The sequence below is a fragment of the Choristoneura fumiferana genome, chromosome 16 (assembly GCF_025370935.1).
Source record: "Choristoneura fumiferana chromosome 16, NRCan_CFum_1, whole genome shotgun sequence".
In the NCBI taxonomy this organism is placed as follows: Eukaryota; Metazoa; Arthropoda; class Insecta; order Lepidoptera; family Tortricidae; genus Choristoneura; species Choristoneura fumiferana.
The window spans coordinates 7,549,315-7,572,160 of record NC_133487.1 but is presented as its reverse complement, the minus strand read 5'-3'; the positions used below and the strand labels follow the sequence as shown (position 1 = coordinate 7,572,160).

Sequence of the window (22,846 nt, the reverse complement as noted above, 5' to 3'; positions counted from 1 at the left end):
GCTGATGATTATTCCTCGAGAATCGTCGGGAATAATTACACTTTTTTTTTATTTCCAAAGGATGCTGCTTCTTTTTCTGTATAATTTATTAGTATCAGTTGTCTTTAGAATAAGGTCTGCTATAAGGACGTGAAACTTATCCTAAGCATAATTAACAACAGACACGTTTCAATGTAATAAATTATTCAACAAATACGTCGCAATCGCATTATTTCCCTGCAGACCACCGCTTAGGCATAGCTTGATCTAATTGTTATGCCTGGATCTAGATCCATTGTTCCAATAAAGGTGCCTTCAGGAAACGGAATTTGTATGCAAGCTTGTTGCGTGGAAATATACTTATACTCGTATTGAGGGACTAAACTAAATAAATAACTCAAAGATTAGTTACATTAATAAACTATCAATGTTAAATCTTCCAATATAGTGACTTTCATCAAGGTTGTGGTTTATTTGATCTTCTGTGCTTCTGTGCAGTCTCTAGAATCTAGTCTAGAGAATTTGGTACGTAGATAGCGGGACGTCTGGAATAACGTCTAAGCTACTTTTTATCCCGATATTCTCACGGGATAGGGATAAAATCTCGAACCAACCACTGAGCTTAGACTCGTAAAATTTTTCACGTCTGTTTTCAATGCTACGCCAATGAGATGTAATTTTTGGGAATTCCCATAAGATTTTAGTAGAATCCCGAAATTTTAATTCAACTGCCAGATCTATGGATTAGGTACGCATGCGAAGCCGCGAGTAAAGTCTCTACTTGTAGACCAAAGAATTAAGTACGATAAAGAATAAGAATTAAGTCTGCAATAAAGCAAGGAGAGGCGAAAAAACGGTAGCATCGGTTGTGGAAAAAAAATATAAAAATACCAACAACAACATTAGGTAGGTATTCTTATTTTTTTACAGTTCTGCGGCTCATAATAACAATGACTGATATTAAGACGGATCGTAGGGTAGTAAGTACAGTCGAGAAACTGAATCACACGTACCAGAATGGAACCTTTTCATAGTCTATTTCTCTATGATTTCTTTGGCATTTGCCAAAAATGGAATGGGATGTCAACAATGACTTTAGTAGCACAAAGGTTCTGGTACGTAATTAGGATTCTGGACTGTACCTAATAGTTTATTACAAGCACGGTGTACCTGAGTTACTTTCTCTATATTACGAGTATGAAATGAATGGTAGATGTATGAAAAAAAATCGTTTTGATCACCCTAATTATGTTTTCTAGCATAAGCGTTATACTTATTAATTTTATCATAATTCAAATTCCTAATTTTGAATTCTTAGAATGTCTTATAATATAACGGTGGTCTCTAGGCACAGCGGGTGGGCGTGGCCTGCGGTGGGCGTGGCGGGGCGGTCCCTCCGAGGCCTCCCAGAGTCCCAGCACTCAGGAGGCCCAACTTTGTTACTGATGTTGGGAAATTTGGGAATCCCGTGTGGGATTCGTGTTTTGTTTTGAAGCCTGGGTTTTGTGGGAGTATATCAAGGCTAGTATTTTGAATTGAGCTACTAATTTACTATGGATATAACATGTTAAATGAGTATCTAACGCAATTTAAGGCCCTTTATATAAGTCGTTGTAGAGCGAAAAAATACCTACGCAAATCAAAGATTTAAAGTTTCGTAAAGTTATAAAGAAAGGTAGCTTTAGCTTAGGCTCACTAGCTAACTACTAACTACAATGTGTAATAAACTAAGCCAAAGTTAGATCTGCAGGACAAAACGTCTAAGTTGTCCACATTGTTCGGCCGGAAAACGAATCAAGTGAAAGTAAAGACGCAATGCAGTTGGGGTAAGCGTTTTAAACGTTCAGTTAAACCTCATTACCATCCCAAGTTTATTAGCACATCGGAAGGACAATTCGCAAGAATATTGATAATACTAGAGTTGGCATCGGCATTGTTTTTAGTTTTCATAAAAAAATAAACCTAAGTATCTCTTTCTTAATAATAGCATAATAATAGTTACCGAAACGGTAATGAGAGAAAAAAACGCTGCAAAAACGCTAAATATTTACCCAGTTGCAACTTGACGAATTTTCTTGTAGGTTTAAATTAGGCTAGCTTATAAAGTGTTGTTGTTTTAAGATAGACATTAACACCTAAAGAATGCAGTGTAAAACGCGAATAGGCCCTGTGAGAGCACGAGGATCGGTTGCTCTAGGCGCCAGAGAGGCTACTACGAAATTCGAAAATCGAAGTTCGTATCGTACTGTCCCGCCGACGCTTATATTATTTAATACGAGAGTGAAAGGGATGGTACGATATGAACTTTTCCAATGCAAAATAAAATTTTGATGGCGCACTTTGAGAGGCGCGGATGCGATGTAGGACAATCTGGCTCTACATTGATCAAGAGCTAAATCCACTCATTGTCATGATATTTTATCTAATCAGTGCCTTATTTCAAGATATTTTTAATAGCCGTTAATTCTTCTCGTATAATTTTGAGGTGTACCTAATGAAGCACTTATGTGAAAAAAAGGATGTTGTGGTGCTATTTGCAAAGTTTTGTTTTTGCCTCGCATTTTTTGTCGATGTTATTTGATTTTCGATGTTATAAGGAAGGGTAAGGAAGTTGGAAGCATTAGGTAGGTACGTAAGGAATTCGGCTCCTACGTTCTTAGGTAAAAAAAAAGATTGTAACAGATTAGGTACAATAAGTAATTTATGTGAAGAATTTAGGTTTTTTTATAATTAGGCTAAAGCTTGGTAAATTGATCATTTCAGTGGTTAATTGTTTCTTGGATTAAGTATAAAGTAAGCCAGAAAAACCCTTGCAGGAACATAATGGTACAAAAAAATAGATTAGCACTTTCGTGCCTCACTTCATTCTTACGAAAATATTTTACATTTACCTATATACATACCTATAATACCACTAACGTATGACAGTGAATTAAAAAGTTAGAAATAATTACTTAAAGCTACGATATAATTCTTTAACATGAATTCTTTTAATGTGACGTGTTTTATTGTTCAAATACGAGTCCTCTACTTAAGTAGAATAAAAAAAAATAGGTAGGTAACCTACCAACGCTACATTAGCTTTAGTGATTAGTGACGTTAACTGAGTACTAAGATTGTTTCATTTAGTTCAAAGTTAGTCCTAAAATCGATAACTTAACCAACTTTTTAGGTAGTTATGTACCTTCTTGTGATATAGCCAGTGAGTTTTTAACTTATTTAGGTATACTTTTTTACAAATTCTGCGAACGAAGCGAAGGAGTAAACGACAACTTTACATTATTAATTACGTCATTATTTATTAACGACACATTGCCACCAGCATCGGCTAACCACTCATGACAAATGAGCCGCCAAACCTCATCTCACGAGTAGTTAAAGCCAATTCCCAGTGAAATTTCATCATCGTCAGTCTAACTTGGTTTAATAAGTAATCCTTGCCCCGTGGGCCGTCCCAGGACGGGGCCGGCTGGTCCAGAGAGATGCTGTGCGTCTCATCTCTCCGCCATCCCTTATCCGCACGTGAGACTCACGGTCTCAGCGGGAAACCTCGCAACCCGTTCGCATTACCATATAATACGACCTCCACGCCGCACGTTTACCATCGCCAGCCACTTTAAAAAAAATAAAGAAAATTACTGGCCATTTGGAAGCGTAGTTTTTTTTAATTTGCAACGTTTTCGAATTTGTTGTTTTTTAATAATGTGGCGCCATCTATGGCAGTCGCGCCGTCCCGCTCTGGAGGCGAGGGCGTGTCCCCAGGGCGCCTCCCACGGGGGACGGACGGGGGCGCGCGGCCGCACTCGCCGCTCTCCCGCGGCGCTTGTTAGTGTTCCGCAAATCCACAGCGGGATCGCCCGCACAACCGGGACCAGATCCCCGAACGCACATACGACAACTACGGTGTCTGATACTATTAGCGGCCAGCAAACTTTTAAGCCTTAGGTTTTTTATTCCAAGTGGTTTTAACTTTTAAATTTCGAACAAAGAATGCAACGGACATTTTAAGCTTTGTTGTTTCAAAGAGTTAGTAATTTGTAGAGCGGGCACTTTTTTGATTTTCGCGCGGAGCGTTCGTGAGTTTCCGCGAGTGTTCGGTTTTGGTCGGGTGCAGCGCGTGGTTCGCGATTCGGTCGGACGAGCTCAACGCGGCGGCGGGCGGGTACACGGGCTCGCCGTGGCCGCCGCTGGAACTGGACCCCGTGGGATGGGGACGGAAGCTGTACCCTCCGGGAGCGCCCAGAACTTCAGGTAACATTAAAAAGTCACTTTTAGCTTTTTACATTTTTGAATTTTCAAACTTATCTATTCAAATGTTACGTAGTTGAAGACAGTTTATTTTGTATTTACAAAATTTCAATGCATATCAAAAATATCGGGAAAATCGGAGTAAAAAAATATTTTTGCACGACATTCCGTTTTGATCCAACCATGTAGGTAGGTTATAACTAGGTATTTTCCGGCTGTTTTTACAACTTATTTTATGATTTTAAAAATTATGTTTAGTTGTATATATAATTATTGTATTTGAAAAATTAAATGAAAATAATTTAAGTATCGCATTAAAAGCTTATAAACAAGAGTCTACGGCTCTGGATCCTGAGCTAGGAGCTACTTCGCTTTACTTCGCTTTTTGCTTGTTTTAAAACATAAAAGTAAATACTACACAATGATCAGCGCCAGTCTGCGTAACTTTTAACAACTTTTATTAAAAACACAGGGAAGAAAATAAATGAAACTATTTTGGATCTCTATAATAAAATTGTTAATACTTAGGTACTTACTCATTTTAAAAATCCTAACGTGGTTCCTAATTCCGTACACTACCTACAAACGAAGTATCTAATTCTATTTCAATGTTAAAAAAAACAATTCGAATTGGTAAACCTTTGTATAATTTTCGAATTGTAAAGAAAATAATCATACCTACCTATATAAAATTGCAGTACGAGTTAAATAAGGTAACATAATGTTTTATTTTCGTGTAGGTATTTTGTACAATTTGTTTTTTATTTAAATTGTATTCAGAAAGACAAATGTCTTCATGAAAATCTTTTAAATTGTGTAATTTTTCAAGAAAATACCGGACTTTAAATGATTTATTATTTGACAAAAAACAAAAAGTAACCATAGTAAATCAACTATATCTGAGAATTATTAAAGAATTTTCGTTTCTGATTAAAATTATCACAAAAAAGTGCTTGTATATATTATTAAAATAAGAAACTTAAAATAATAAAGAGATTTGTGATAGTTTAGTTTAAACGGTTATAGTACCTAAAATAAAATGTACCTATAGTTAGACAGTCGTTCTACTAATAAATAAAAGGTACGCTCACATATTAATCAAATCAAATATGTTATAAATAAAATAAAGTCTAGGTAATATTACGAAAAAAATATCATAATAATTGATTTTTGTGTGCTTCTTGTAAAAAAAGTGTGATCCGGTAAAAAAAAACAGTTATAGACAAAATTTGTATTCATCTTATGTTATTTTAATCCAATGTATAAAAAAATCCAAGTTATGACATGTCAAAAATGCTACTATGGGTTTAAAATATTTGATCTTTTGCCGTCGCTGAATTCTTTTTGATTATGAAGGTGACCTGATATTTACTATCTTACGCGTATAATCCAATAGTTTTGATCAGAGTAGCTGTTTTCTGCCCGATGGTATTTATTGTTTTTTTTATTTGTTTAACATTTTAATGATCGTTTTTTTTTACTAAGTATATTGTGTGTTGTGCGAATGCACAATTTGTACAATACCTACGCCTAATTGAGACGTCGCTTTTTTACCAAAAATAAAGAGTTAATAAGATAGAATTATGTTGTGTTAAGATAGAAAATGTGGAGAGTTACCGCCAAGAAGATTATTTTATATTAATAAATAAAGCAAAAACATTTACACTAAATATTCTGATGAGTAGGATCTATAAATTTCACTTTTCTTAAATGGCAAATTCGATTATGAATCTTGAATCGTGTTATTACCAAAAAAGGGCCACATTGGTAAAATAAAAAAAATACAATCGCGTTTTATCCGAATGCATTTAATGCACAAAAAGTATTTGTGTTATATCACACCGCAGTAATAAGAAATGCTAGAAATATCTAGTCATTTACATATTTATATTTGCATTTTACTTAAATTAGCTTATATTTAACTTGCCATGTTAGTGTATGTTACTTATATTATTATGTATATTGGATGACAAAGAAAGTACCGTCACCAAATCTTTTTTATTACTTTTGTCATGTCTTAGCCTGCTTTTTGTTCTTTGTCCAGGTGGCCTGATGTTCGGACTCCACCACCAGGAGGCGGCGGGGGGGCTGCACGCGCAGCCCCGGGGTCCCGTCACCTCCCTCAAGGAGGAACCCCTTACCAGAGCATGGATGACGCCCAGCTCACTAGTTGACAATACCAAGTAAGTACAGATTTCTTCACTCATCAAAACGTGGCTCCTCAGCAAATAGTTCAAATCTGTCTTCTCTCGCTGATGCAAATTTGTGTCAGATTTGTTTTTCTATTGTTTTTATCTACATAAACTCAGTTAACAAATATTCTTAGATAAGTACAACTATAATGAAAGAGTACTTTATTTTGGTCCGGAATCTTTATTTAGAATCTTTTTTTTAGGATTAATACCACTTTTACGTTGTCCCGTTACTGTACATAATTTACTAATGTAAGAGAAGAGTAAACGCGATTAAGTCTTAATAATGCCTGAATTGAATTGAATATTATGTTTGGTGCGCTCAACAAATATTTTGTATATTGTAACGTCTACATTATTTTACTTAGGACTAAAGAATAAAATTTTGTTTATTCCTAGTTACGCGGTTTCATAGACACTACCTACTGAAATCACTATATTTAGATAGAAGAATATGGATCGCATTTTGTTCATTTTAAACATTAATTATGTGGCCTACATTAAAGAAGAGATAAAATGGTTATAATCTTATCCTAAATTTACGTTTATACATGTGAATAGCACTTGTATAATCAGTTTTTAACGGTTAGTTTCATTAGACAAATTTGTTACAGGATGTACACAATCTTAATATCCACACACTTACCATTAAAAATACTGTTTAAAAATGCCACTACTTTCCTTGGTGGAGTTAATACACATTGTGAGCTTAAAACATTCGATATCCCCATTATATTTGCACTTTTAATAAACCTTTTAGTAGCCGAAAAGAGCATCGCAATAAACTTGTTACTCCCAAATTGCATTAGAGTCCGCAAAGTGAGCAAACCGTACCAAATGTCTCCGTGACATTAAATGGGTCTATAGGATTAACATGGGGCCCTTTGCATGGTTATTTAAGTTTATGCGTACAAATAAGGACTATCGATAAGTTTATGCTTATTATAAAGTGATACACGTCTCTTTACTAGTGCTGCTAGCTTTATAGGTACTTAGATGTTTCCTTGAAATTTAATACCTGATAAATAATGGAGGCAAAAAAGTGAACCTAATTTTATAAAATATTCTTGAGTTAATAGAGAAATTAAGATTGTCAGACTTTCTAAGAGACATTGAAATAGTTCAATTATCGACATCTATTAGGTACCTAACAGGGTCAATAATAAACAGTAAATTATTTTTTAGGGTTTTAGGAACCATATAGAAATGCCGTTTACGAAATTATTTTTTTAATAACTATTGTGATAAAAATGTACCTAACATCAAATAAAGTATAAGTAATAAAAAAGAGTTTTCTTAGATGTAGAACAGAAAGAAGTGAAAAGAAAAGAAGTGGTAAAAACGAGCGTGATTCTGAGTAGGTACGTTAGAAAATATAGGGCTTAATATATTATTTTTCTTAGTGGCGCTACTAGGGTTGCCATACGTCAGGATTTATCTGGACATGTCCGGATTTTTACTCTTTGTCAGGATTGCTGCCGGACTTAACAAGTGTCCGGATTTTTAGAAATACATCATTGAAAAAAAAAATGAAACATTTGTTATCATGATACATTTATTACACCGTTTTTTATGAGTGAAATGATAAATTAAGTAGTAACAAATCAATAAAATTAATAATATTAAATATATTGTACGTATGGGCGGGCCGCATCGCTCGAAGAACAGATAACCGTTGGGGGAGAAAAGTCCTCGAGTGGCGACCACGAACCGGAAGACGAAGCGTTGGCAGGCCTCCCACCAGGTGCAGGAAACCGGTGGATGCAAGTGGCGAGTTGTCGTTTATTGTGGTGTTCTAAGGGGGAGGCCTTTGCTCAGCAGTGGACGTCTTCCGGCTGATGATGATGATAATGATATTATACGTCTTTGAACCTATGTCAAATCTCTGTTACAGGAAATGTCAGGAGTTTTCATTTTTTCATATGGCAATCCTAGGCGCGACGTGGTAGCTTGCATCCGTCACTGCTTCATAGTAAACAGTGGGTCGCGACCCGACCGCGACCACCGCTTGCAAGCCCAAACATTGGAATGCTACCATAACACATTTAACAAAAATAATCTTCAGAATACGCACAACACAACTTCACAACATGCCACGACGACACGCCGTGGTGGCCGAGTGGTTTGACCTATGGCCTCTCAAGCAGAGGATCGTGGGATCAAACCCCGGCTCGCACCTCTGACTTTTTCGAAATTCATGTGCGAAATCACATTTGAAATTTACCACGAGCTTTACGGTGAAGGAAAACATCGTGAGGAAACCTGCACAACAAACCTGCGAAGCAATTCAACGGTGTGTGTGAAGTTCCCAATCCACACGGGGCCCGCGTGGGAACTACTGCCCAAGCCCTCTCATTCTGAGAGGAGGCCTGTGCCCTGCAGTGGGACGTATAGGCTGGGATGATGAATCTTTACAATAGCTTCAATCTTTTGAAACTTGTGATTTACATCGTAATCTTTAAAAATACGCAAATTATTCACACCGCATGCCAAACGGCCATAACCGTATAACCCATTATTCAACCTGCTACCAACCTGCCGATGCAACAATGACTTCATTATCGCGACCAATCAGGGGCGAGTATTCGCAATGAACGGTAACAAGTGTTCATAGAGACCGCCATAAATCATAACGGGGGAACCGCACCCCGTTTTTTGCAATATTTTGGGACAATGACTGTTTAGTACTATGTCAAAAGTGAGGATGATTATTTCTATTTTTGGTTATAATTATGTTATCGTTGACTGAAAAATAAACGGAATTTAAACGTTAAAAATAAGTAGGCATTGTGTACATAATAATGTAAATATATTATATTTATTAATTTAATAAGTATTTAGAAGTATAAAATATGTCACTTAAGTTAGTTTCACTTTTAGTGTTAAGGAATGAATTAGCTAGGTACTCGAATCACGCTTATCTTCATCTGATTTCACTCGAAATCAAGTCTCTATCGAACTATGGTTTTTTTTTCAGCTTTTTGTATAAAATATATTCACGGTTTCCCGTTACTAACAAAAATAAAATTCAATTTAAGTAAGTACATATTTTCAAAGTAAACAGTAACAAGCGCACTGTAGGGTTCTGGTATTAATAATATTTTTTGACGACCGGATGGCCAAGTGGTTAAAGAACCTGACTACGAAGCTTGAGGTCCCGGGTTCGATTCCCGGCCGGGGCAGATATTTGTATGAATGATACGAATGTTTATTCTCGGGTCTTGGATGTTTAATATGTATTTAATGTATATATTTATCTATATAAGTATGTTTGTCCGTTGCCTAGTATCCATAGTACAAGCTTTGCTTAGTTTGGGACTAGGTAATTGGTGTCAAGTGTCCCATGATATTTATGATATTTGATAATATGCGACAAATACGAGTATTTGATATTATGATATACATTAGGTACTCGTTAACTTGTAAAGCCTATACTAGGTATTAGTTTTCTTTTTAACACATAGGTTGAGACGAGAAAAAAATCATTGGTACTTTATTTGGACGATAATTGTTTTTTCATTTTGTTTTACTTGTAGCTGTCTAGCACTGGCTCCTATGTCCTATCTATGTCCTTAGACCGTTCTAAAATTATAGGGCCACATGTGCAGTTTGGCAAATTTAAGTTCGAGTCACACGATATTTTTTTGAAGTTGCTAATATAAACTTCACTAGGTATCATATCGGTAACTTACAAATATTTTTTTTGATATCCAGTTGGGCTGGGCCCACAACTAAGCATACATTTGTTTTCTCAAACAAAATCAGCCCACCCCTTGACAAACACAAAAATAACGTATTTGTGCAACAAGAGTGAGCATTTGGTACTGTTAGCGTATAATATGACGTATTGATGCGGTGCCGAATTAGTGCGCATTGTGTGTTTAGAGGAAGCGCCCCATCTGTCGACGAGTAGCGGAGTTTGCGTTCAAGTGTTTATTATTTGTATACTGTCTTGTATTTTACAATATCTACATTCGACGGTCGAGCGTTCGAAATTGAAATATTTTATTTTTAATTGGAATCAATGGCGTTCCGATTTATATTGATATACGAATAGGTAATAAAGAGCAAACAAACGGAAGGGAAATGGTTACGCTGCCAGTATCTTTGGAACTGCCAATTGTTTTTTTTTTAATATTGTGTTTTAGTTTTAGTTTTTTTATGGACTTTAAATTTAAAATTGTTGTTCAGTAACTGTTTTAGAGCAGAATATGAGGTGTTCTCATGGTAACATAGCCTGAATAATGGCAAGCAAGTGCTTATAATTACCCGACTGCCCGAAGGAGGGTTATTTTATGTTGGTAGCTATTCCTTAACTTTATAATGTTTTAGACTTTCACAATTCTCACTCGTAACTTAGCGGGACGTAATCACGACCACTATATTCATTCTTAAACTTTGTATGGTTTTTTTTTATGGAGGGAGTTATCTCAAGACCTAATAAATCGATTATCGATTTTAAATTCTTTTATAAATGAAAGCCACACAATTCTCATTATTCTCATCACCACCCCAACCTATATGCGTCCCACTGCTGGGCACAGGCCTCTTCTCAAAATGAGAGGTCTCCTTATTCTAGCTATAGGTAATTTAGCTACTCCTTACACTCGTACTTTACCCTACGTACACTAGCTACCTACTCCTTGCCCAATTTTTTTGTAGTAAAGTTAATCTGTTAAATAGATACCTTTATTTAATTTGAACGTACATTACGTCCCTGCATGTTTTAATGCAATTGACAATTAAAGTGATTATCCTCATCATCAGGGCGGGATGACTAATAGACGGCCAGCGGGCGATGACAGCGTCATTAACCACCCGTCTTAGGATCATTAACTTCGCGTTTAGCTTTTAATAAATTACATTTAGTTTGATGAAAACGAAGTTTGTACACGTTAACCCTGTCCTAGGAACATAAAATGTAAAGAGGTCTAGTGAAGTAGAGATGATTTTTTTGCTGAACATACGAGTACAGAGAACATAGTAGAAGGATCTGAATTACTTGTTAAGATGAGACCAGGTGGAAATATAGGATGTTACTTAACATTAAATTAATTTTTCACTTTCTAATCTAATTACTTAAACAATATAACATTTACACACTAAACATAAGTGCATTTTTTTTTCGGAAAAAAATCATACCTTTTCCTAATTTTAATTTTCATATTGTTGGATTTAGATTTTAAATTGACTTCACTGTATATGTCACAATTTAGTCCGTATTTGTATTTTGATTGCGATCTATTTTGTTTCATTATCGCTAATATTTTAAAATTGACTTACTTAAAGGCACGGTCAAGTACTTTATTTCATGAGCCACCATGGGAACGTTTTCAAAAGAAAAGTCATTACTATTTTCCTTGTTAATTTATGCGATGTCACTATGACGTTTACTGTGATGGTGGTTCATGAATTCATGATAATTCATCCTTGACTGTACGAATTTTGGTAATCATTTTGATATTTAATTTATATCTATGTACTTAAAAAAACTTATAAAATTTTGACATCAAAAGAGCCACACACCCACAATGAGCACATTTTTCCCGCCAATACTCAAAACGCTAACCTCTACAATATTCACAACCGGCCAGCAACAAATCCAAGTCCCTATAAAAAGTAAATCTCACCAAAGATTGACAAAAGACTCGCGCCCGTGAAACAAAAAAGCCCGATGCTACCTAATCGCGTAACATCGTGCCGAAACTGGTTGCGATAAATAAAACAATGGAGTGTCGCGTGCGAGAGTATAAAATGGCAATCGCGAAACCAATTTGTTTACGCAAATTCTGCAGCGGGGAGAGATGAATGGGCGACCATAGCGTAATACGGTCCTCCGTAATGCTACGTCGATAGTGCTGGTAAAACTGTTTTGTGTCGATAAATTGTCCGCATGAACAATGAATAGGTACTAATAATTAAATCAATTGTTCACAAAAAAAGTTTCCTGAAAAGTTTTTCGTATCATTCGTAAACTTTGTTTACTTTTTTATGGAGTTATTTTTACGTAATAAATCGATTATAGATTTTAAATTATTTCATAAATTAAAGCTACACAATTTTCATTATTCTCATCACCACCCCAGCCTATATGCGTCCCACTGCTGGCCACAGGCTTCTTCTCAAAATGAGAGGTTTGTCAAATCAATGAGATAAAAGACGGGTTAGGGTAAGTAAAAAAAAGTTCAACCGAATTGATAAAACTCCTCCTTTTTAGAAGTGTGTTAAAAAAGCAACCATAGATCATGTAAAAGAAAATTAAATGTAACAATTCATTGAATTACACAAAAATGTGTCAAAAAGTACTGGCTGTACTTTTTTTATTGACTTAATTCTGAGGAGTCGTACAAAAAAATATAAGTAACAGGTATAGTGTATTTACATACAAAATCGGTATTATTTTGATTGTACAGTCGAGTGTCAAAATATGGACTTATCCAACTGTTCAAAAATATGTACCTTCTACAGCGGATTTTTATACCAACATACGTAATAAGGCAGTGGTATATATTTTTGAGCGGTTCAAATAGATACATATTTTTGCATGTCACTGTACATTATTAAGTATGGCTGAATTATTACTGAATGAAAATTATTATGAATTTATATGGCAAGTAACGTACTTAATGAGGGTTTTATGACAGGTTAGTTAGCGCAAATATCATGAGGTCCATTCGACAAGCTTAAACATTTGTGTTATGTTTGGTTCGCCATGTCTGTCTGTCTGTCTGTCCGTCCGCGGCTTTGCTCAGGGACTATCAATGCTAGAAAGCTGTAATTTTGCACGGATATATATATAAAATATGCCGACAAAATGGTACAGTCACCAGCACCAATATCTGACACAACAAGCGTGCTTAAATATCTGATACGACTCTATTTCTAGGGCCGGAAGGATGTGTCAGATATTTTTGCACGCTCCGCTGCGGCAGATATTAATGCTGGTGACTGTACAGTAAAAAAATAAAAAATTATGGTACCTCCCATAGACGTGGAGGTGCAGGTGATTTTTTTCTCATCCATTCCTGTAGTGTGGGGTATCGTTGGATAGGTATTTTAAAACTATTAGGGGTTTGCTAAGACGATTTTTCGTTTTAGTGATTTGTTTGCGAAATATTCAACTTTAAAGTGCAAATTTTCATTAAAATCGGGCGCCCCCCCCCTCTAAAATCTAAACCGTGGGTGAGTGGGTGGAAAAATTTGAAAAAATTCAGGATGGTAGTAAGTATATCAAACTTACAAGGAAAACTATAACGGCTAAGTTTGTATACTGTTTTTAAATATACCTAAACTTGGAGGATTCCAAATAAAATACGAAATCCTTAGAAAAATATTACTTAATTTTTTCGTAATGGCTACGGAACCCTTTTTTGGGCGTGTCCAACACGGTCTTGACCGGTTTTTATTAGTTTAATAACTAAACGAGAAAATCACAAGCAAGGCTGTAATATCAAACGGACCTCTCGATATTAACGCCATCTAGCGATAATTTACCTACCCGTCAAGAAACCTTCATGGTTGTCTTTTATTTTAATTATTAGAAACCTAGTGGTGTTCTATATCCAGATACGATCGGCCTCAATAAGAAACGCAACCGAAGATTTGCTGAACTGCGCGTATTTCAAACGTCACCTACTGACAAATTTATCGCGCTAAATTATGTTCTATGCACTTCTAATAACGAACATACTCGTATATGCAGTGAGATGTTGTGTTTAAAGACCAGATGTCGATATCGAGGTGTGTGGCTACGATTTGTGTGTCATCACTTCATTTTGTGTTATCGATATTTTACTTATTGCTTAAGTATGAATATATCTGAAACAAGTTTTTTCTCTTTACTTTTTTTTGTAATTTCTAGCTAGCTGTTACCCGCGACCCCGTCCGCGTAGTATTCGTTTATCGCTATCCCTCGGGAATTGTGCAATGTTCTGAGATAAAAACTATCCTATGTCCTTCCTCGGGATTCAAACTATCGGTATACCGAATTTCATTTATATCAGTTCAGCGGTTTAGACGTGATTGAGTAACAAACATCCAAACATCCAAACCTCCAAATATCTTCACAACTTTCACATTTATAATATTAGTAGGATAATGTTATTAACTACTTAAGCTCTCGTGAGACATATTTGAATAAATTACAAAATGAAACGGCTTTCGATATTTTCCGAAGATCGTTTTCATTCACGACGGTGATGCAGTGCGAGCACTCATGAATTTTAATTCATTTAATATAAAAAATGTATGCTGCAAGATTCTTGCTCCATTTTTATGTAGTAGGTAAAATCCCACATCACACGAAATAGATTTCATATTCGAGCTTTCGCAAACCAATTCTCATCACAACGAAACAGTTACCGAAAACGTCACACAATACAAACAAATCTGCAAGTAACGGCAACCATAAATCATTTCTAAAAAGGATTATAATCTCCATCTTTGTTTTTCTTTGCGTTTGACTACCCTGCGGCTTTCTATGCAAGTCTATTCACAAGATCCACTGTTGAGAGAATGGTAAATTTATGACCATAATATTTTGGGACATCCGAAAACGTGTGGCCGTTTTTTCCCCCTCAGCTGTGGTTTGGTTTGCGGTAAAATGGTTTTTGTAGAGTTCGATCAGAAATTTAAGTTCCTTCAATAGTGCGTTGCTTTTCAGGAAGAGGACTCAATTTTGATTACTTGTATAGGTGAATCGAAATTAAAACCCCATGTCCTAAAAGTGCTGTGTACTTTTTTATTTTTTTTATTTTTATTCGATTGGATGGCAAACGAGCAAGTGGGTCTCCTGATGGTAAGAGGTCACCACCGCCCATAAACATCTGCAACACCAGGGGTATTGCAGACGCGTTTCCAACGTAGAGGCCTAAGATGGGATACCTCACGTGCCAGTAATTTTAATTTAATTTTACGTATAATTGAAAATTTATCGATGGCAACCTTAGGAGCTTAAATTTTACATAGGTACCCAAAGTAAACTTATTATTTGTTTGGTTTGGTTTGTAATTCGATAGCCCGCGTAGATCTAAATCTAATATAATGACATTGTAGGTAACAGTAAAATATCATCATTATAATTATATTTTATTTTATATAGATACGATACATTATATTCCAGTCGAAGTACCGAACTTATCTCAGGCTGATCAGCGGTCCTTTATTCAGATTCCCTCCAAAGTTTGACTGTCCATTCAGACCACAGATTGTTCTGATACCTATCGGGTTTACCTCAACTATACATACATAGTGGCGTGGAGTGAGGTTAGGCAGTGCCAGTAGCCTCCCCTCATGGCAGCGCTAGGGTTGTCTGCCCTGTTGCTGATGCTGGTGTGTGCGTGCGGTGCAGTTACTGAAGCTGTCTACCCTGACTGCACGCCGCTGCATACGTCGGGAAAATTTGTGTTTTTAATTTTAAATTCTGAGTCACAGGGTTAGTTTTATATTGAAACTGTTATCTCCCCTTTGCCTTATAGGAATATTATAGTCCACTCACTCGCTGGGTTTAGAAGCCTCCTCTCAGTCTAAGAGCTCTTGAGCTGTGGTTCTCACGCGGTCCCAGTGCAGATTAAGAATATCACACTTGTAACGTTGTTTTTACCTCTAAGCTCTAAGTTTTTATTAGGTTAACCTACCAGTAAACCTTACGACGAAACTACACTTGTCCTAAAAAAATACAAAAAAATAATATTTTCTGTTATAGTACCGTGGGTGTCGGGCGTGCGCACTTCGAGAAGCAGCCGCCCAGCAACCTGCGCAAGAGCAACTTCTTCCACTTCGTTGTCGCTCTGTACGACCGCGCCGGACAGCCGGTCGAGATCGAACGGACTGCCTTCATCGGATTCATAGAAAAGGACCAGGTAGGTATAGCCACAGAAACAAATAATATATATCAAAAAAATGTACCGAATGAAGCAAAACATTAAAATGATTTTCTATCAGGTTGAAGTCGGTTCCGAAGTGATAAAAGGTCAATAGATTGTATGCAGGTGAGATAGAGGACAACAACTGTTGGATAGTGCTGAGGCACCGACTTCAAACTGGTTTAAACTATTTGTTATAAGTTTTTTTTTATACGTAGTAACGAAGCGTTGCTCTAATAACTGCTCATAGATTAGTTATCGAAATTGCATTTGACATTTACCACGAGCTTTGCGATGAAGGAAAACATCGTGAGGAAACCTGCTCACACCTGGGCCAATCAACTATTTTACCGCCACTTTGGGCGTCTCCTGCGTTACCAAAATTGTCTCTGGCGTTACCAAAAAATCGTACTTCCAACAAGATATTTCAGGGTTTAATAGGTTGAACTTACGTAGGATGGCATGTATTCATGTACACCATCTATTAAATTATAGAAAAAACATGTTTAAGTACTTACAAAAATCTGCAATTGTTTGAAAAATGTCGCGGACAGATTAGTGTCGGTAAAAAAGTTGATTGGCCCACCTGCGAAGTAATTCAATAGTGTGTGTGAACTTCCCAATCCGCACTGGACCGCGTGCATTTCTGAGAGGAGCCCTATGCCCAGCAGTGGGACGTATATAAGCTGGGATGATGATGATGATGAGATTAGTTACTACTGAGATTGTGGTTAGAAGTCACATTTCACTGGTGAGTATTACAATTTACTGAAAACACTGAAATTACTAACTACGTGTGCATCCCTAACAGGAGAGGTCAAAAATGGCGGCAATGACTGCAAAGAATTACAAGCGATAACATTGCTACTCAGTTCTCTTAAATTAGTTCTGTGATATCATCAACATAATGACGACGCCAATAATAGGTATCGTTGAAAATATCTGCGCACCTGAAATGCAATTTCCTCGTGCGCTATTTCTTTCCAATTCACGAACTGAAGTTACAGGACAAACAGGTTTACAAATGCAAACTTATCCCTTAAAGGGAAGATCCTTAATATTGCCTAGAACGTAGCCAACCACAAAAATGAGACACAAAGATCAGTAAAAAAAATTCAAATCGTCAATGATACTGCAATGCTACGTAATCAACAATGGCTAGTGTGGCGTACCTAACCTACGAAAATAGCAAATTGAAAATTTCCCGGCTGTATTTTTAAATGCAAAGTCATTTAATTTTAAAGCTCTCCTGTAAAAAATGTCTGTAGTCAGACACGTGGCAGTGCGACATTGCAGTATCGTCGAGGATAAATAAAAAAATAAATACATACATATAATCACGCCTCTTTCCCGTAGGGGTAGGCAGAGACCACTTCTTTCCACTTGCTACGATCCTTACATACTTGTTTCGCTTCGTCCACTTTCATTATTCCCTTCATACATGCTCTTCGGTTTTGGGTACTAATGACCAGGCCTTTTTTCAAGACGTCCCTGATTTGGTAAAAAAATACACACTGATAATATTAATTTTCATAAATATTATGATACTAACTGTAAATTCCTCGTAATCTCTTCGATGCTTCTCAGCATTTTGTATGTGAGATAGTATCGAGAATCACTGCCACATCAATCATACGCATGACAGTGTCCCATTGTGCGCATGGGGATAATACATAATTACGGACTGCGTTGGTGGGATGCCACTGGGGTTTAATTTTGTTCCATTTTGTGGACTGGTAGATATAGTAGGCAAATGAACTAGGTTACTCTTCAAACGTATGAAAGAAAGCGAAGAGGAGACAACAGGATGAATTGCATGCGTATGAAAACACAATTTGTCCAAGGTGAACAGTGGTCAACAACTTCGAGTGTATCGTTGCCAATAATAATCGGTACGGTGTGACCCGAGCATTTGACATGACATTTCAAAGTCGTCAAAATATCTTTATTCAATTTAGGCTATACAAGCACTTATGAATGTCAAAAAATGTACCACCGGTTCGGAAAAACCTCTTTTGAGAAGAATCCGGCAAGAAACCCAACGAGGTATTTATTTAAACAGATTTACAATATTATTAAATGATACTATACATCACAAGTATTTAACACAACTTTATTTTTAACACAGTAGTCTTGTCTATGTTCATTTTAAAACCTTTTGGGAAGATTTAAAAATAACTACCACGGCAAATTAATTGTTCGTGTATCACCACATTTATTATCTCGTAAGCCTAAGGCTACATACGCACTATGCGGCTAAACGTGCGGTTTGAGCGTGCCGTCTCTTTCACAAGCGATATTTTGAAGAGGGAAGGCACGCTAAAACCGCGCGGCTAACCGCATAGTGCGTACGTAGCATAACTCACACTTGTAGGATATCTTACTGGACTTCCCTAAGACTGTATGTGTTTGTATTGTATACCAATAAGAATTGAACTTTTTTGCGTTTTTCGCAATAATTTGTTTCTGGAGTTATCTTTTACATCGTATAGAGCAGGTATTTTCAAAGTTTTAAAAGGAATTGCAGTATTTTGTGTCAATAGGAGAAAAATAAGAGATAGGAATTTTAAAGCAATTTGGCTATGGGGGTCTGAAGGTATCAGCTACATATAGTAACTAGGACCCAACATAATTGTTTAAGCTAGACGTTCACACGTGCCGTTTGTTGCTCGTTTAATTATTCAGACGGTAAACTTGCCGTGTTTTACGAGTCTGACACGACCATATTCGAATTAAAATACTCCTGTTTATGTTAACACCATAGAACTAATAAGTTTTTGTAAGAAAACCTTACCTTTTTTAATGAACTAATGAATTTATTTGCTCACCCGTGACCCTGGATAGCTTAGTTTATGCAAGATCGTGTTCATGCAGTTCCTCCACCTCCACACTGTAAGAACATACACAAATCACACAAACTCAACCAAACGGACTCAACCAGAGCTCATCTTTAGAGCAACACAACCGTACACCATGCTACCAGATGTTAGACCCCTACACTAGAGATGTTAGATGTGTGAGTCTAACATCTAGTAGCATGGTGTACGGTTGTGTTGCTCTGAAGATGAGCTCTGGTTGAGTACGAAACGCGTCAGTGTAGTGTGGTGGTGGTGATAGATGGGTTTGTGTGATTTGTGTATGTTCTTACAGTGTGGAGGTGGAGGAACTGCATGAACACGCATATCTTGCATAAACTTAGCTATCATAAGGTCACGGGTGAGCAAAGAAATTCTTTTAGTTCATTGATATGGACCTCCGCAAAGTAACGCCTGATTCAGTAAATTACTTACTTTTTTGCTGACTGTATATTTCCGCCTTGTTGTTACGAAATGCTGTGATTACTTTTATCTTTTTTACTATTTCTTATCCCTTAATTTTCGTGGTCCCAAAATTTCGACGCAGTTGCATCACATGTCTGTAGACTGAAAAATTTGCGGGTGGATGTTAATTTTTATGTAGATCGTCTACCCTCATTCATGCGCGACTCGTAAAGAATAAGTAATTAATCATGAATCAATAAAACTGGTTCTTTTGGTTGACTTAATTCAATTGACTTGCAGTTCATCTAACATAGATTTGTATATCAATTTTTAATTTAATCCAACCACTGAAAATGGTTAAAGACTTGCATGCTTTGGCTCACATTAACTGGGCAAGTTAAATGAAAGGTAAAAGAAATTAAAATGTTATCGTTTGTATTTCCTTAAAGATTGACATCGTTACTTTGTTCCTTCATCGTCATCATCTTCCTCTCTCGTCGGCATGGTCTCTGTCTCTAAAATAACCTTTCCTTTGAGTAATTAACTTCGTTACAGAGGGGAAATATAAGAGCTAACTATGACATAAGTTTGTAACGCTGAAGATCAACTAATCAATTGACCTAGTTAATTTCTATTTTAAATATATTGACCCAGATATCTCACGTCTTAAATCGAGTTTAGCTCGACATGTTTCGGGCTAATCCGTAGCGTAGCGTAGTCGATTTAAGACGTGAGTTATCCGGGTCAATATATTTAATATGAGTGAGTCTCACGGTAGTTTTATGTTCCAAATTTCTATTTTCTAGAAATTAACGTAGGTCAATTGATTAAAGAACCAATTAACGAATAATTATACTGAGTTAGAGAGTTTAACTTTGTTAATGTTGCTGGGGCTCTTTTTTCTTTTCTTCTTTCTTTTCATTTTCAGAAATAGCTCACAGTTATTTTGGTTGCAGGAAGTAGAGGGCCAGAAAACAAACAACGGCATCCAATATAGGCTACAATTACTTTATGCTAACGGTAAGTTAATTCTAGATCATTCTTAGTTTTATCTAGGCTAAGCTAAAAACTAAGAATTTTTTGTCAGTGTTGCAAGATTTCTCATTAGATTTTTTTTTTTTTGCTGTGGAAAATTTTGACAACCCGATAGTCGAGTGGTTATATAACCTGATTACAAGCTTGAGGTCCCGGCCACGATCCCCATTCGGAGCAGATGTATGAAAAATACGAATGATTTTCACGAGTTTTAAGTGTTTTAAAAGTATTTAAATCATTTTTATGTTTGGTTTTTTAAAGAGTATCATTATTGAATAGCCTGTTTTGTGACCCATTGCCAGCCAAAGGCCTCCCTAAGTACTATCATCCTTTTTTCATCTCAATAGTGTGCCAAAATCAGTACAAAACATACTTATAACAACATTTCTATTGTTACGTATTGACTTTGGTGAGTAAAACAAGACTTCGAAACTTTTCGACAAAGTGAGCGCAAAGCCGCTCGTCCGTGCTTGACAACAACTGATTGCCTGGTACCACGAAACTCAGTGCGCGTGGCGACAAGCAACGCGCCCCAACCAGCAAAATCCCTCTTACAACCATCTCAAGACTATAAATTTTCACTCTAATATTGGTTTTATATCATCGTATAAGCCTGGATTTGGGCACAAATTATAAGCGTATTTATTTTAACATCGTCCTAATATCAGTCTTATTGAATACTGTTCGCATTTACAATAATCTTTACAAAACTAATTTAAGCTGCCTTAGGCTAATATCGCTTTTACGTAAGTATTTTGTAAGCCTGCATAGGCTTATATTGGTCCAACGTTAGAAACTTGTGAGCCTAAACAAGCTTATTTTGAATTTATGTACGACCACACGAAATTTTGAAACATTCCGCGTGCATTATGCTCGGTGAGTGAACTGCAGCGTGGCAGAATAAAATATTGTATTGACAAACTGAATGCAAGTATAATAATAGTAGTAATATTAATAACGTGTTTGTTATCATTGGTGGTTCTTTATGTTGCGCGGTAAGTATTTACGTTGGAACATATTATTTACTGTAAAGTAGACCCTGTTTTACGCTTCAAATTTCATGCGCCCACTCAAATAATCAATTAAAATAGTATTTTCTATCCTCGGATATTTTTTTATTTCTATAATTGTAGTGAAAATGATGCCATTGTTATAGTTGAACTTTTCCAGCGCACTATTAGACTATTGTAAGATCATTTACTCTAATATTAGCATTCTGAATACCAATGGTACGGCCATGTTGAATTAATTTAGGGTTCCTTGCTTTACCTACATAAAACATGAACTGTTTAACCTTTACCTGATTTTATCCTAACCTGATCACTTGACTTTATAAAAACAAATATACTAAAAGTTTTTACTTTTTATTTAAGTGAAAACGTTGGTGATGTAAATGGCTGAATATATGGATTTAGACCATTACTTGACCAAGAAAAACTTCCGTATGTTAAAGAATTTAACATGGCCTTGGAAAGAAACTCATTTCTTGTTGAGTGAAACGTGTCACGGATGCGGCCATTACAATTACGTTTTTTTCAGTTCCTATCTTAGTAGTGACAGTAAATCCTTTTTCAAGCTGATTCATTTCACTAACAAAAGGCCCCGGATAAGCATCTAAATTTGATGGCTTTACATCTCCTGAGTAAATATCTGTAAAAGAAGATGAAAACCATAAAATCAAACAAATATTAGTAAATTGTTCACATAGGGAAATAATATAAAGAAAGTCTCAGATTGCGGGTATTTGGCCCGAGCCGAAGGCGAGGGCTATAAACAAGCTATCTGAGGCTTTCTTTATAATTTCCCGTGGTGAGCATATGATTTTACATCTTCCCCTGGGTGTAAAATGGCAATTGCCATGTAAATATAATTACAACCCGAAAGGATATTTGTGCGAATTACCTACTCAGGCACAAAAAGTGCTAGTTTGCGCACTAGTGTGGAAAAGTAAACGCCATTTCTAGAAGAGATATAGCATGCATTTTTCCGTGATATAATAATTTCTTGATGGCCACAGCAATCTCTGGAATTGGGTTTTGCGACTTATACAGGTTGAATTCTAATTAGGCGTTGATACGAAAGCGTATGCATATACTGATTAGTAACAAACAACTTTTCCAAAGAAAAAACTTTAGAAAAATGTGTTTTTTTGAATTATTTATACTTTAAGTCAATGGCCAACTGCAGTGTAAATCACTTTTTAAGGCAAAATCTTTTTCATAATCGGTTTCGTCCTCGGTCGAAGATTCACTTTCACTGACATGATCTA

The 22,846-nt window shown here is 36.2% G+C and overlaps 1 protein-coding gene across 9 annotated transcripts in view; it reads left to right on the top strand.

The window, feature by feature from the left end:
• The first annotated feature begins 3,755 nt into the window (after positions 1–3,755).
• Positions 3,756–22,846, top strand: part of kn (EBF transcription factor knot) — a 75,836-nt gene continuing 56,745 nt past the window's right edge. For 5 of the 9 annotated variants that reach the window (XM_074099660.1, XM_074099659.1, XM_074099654.1 and 2 more), the window contains exons 1-4: positions 3,757–4,230; positions 6,272–6,410; positions 16,123–16,279; positions 20,499–20,562. In XM_074099660.1, coding sequence (XP_073955761.1) covers positions 6,280–6,410; positions 16,123–16,279; positions 20,499–20,562 — 352 coding nt within the window. In that variant the 5' untranslated portion in view covers positions 3,757–4,230; positions 6,272–6,279. Of the gene's footprint in view, positions 4,231–6,271; positions 6,411–16,122; positions 16,280–20,498; positions 20,563–22,846 lie in introns of all 9 variants that reach the window. The other 4 variants (XM_074099658.1, XM_074099657.1, XM_074099656.1 and 1 more) reach the window with 3 other exon arrangements.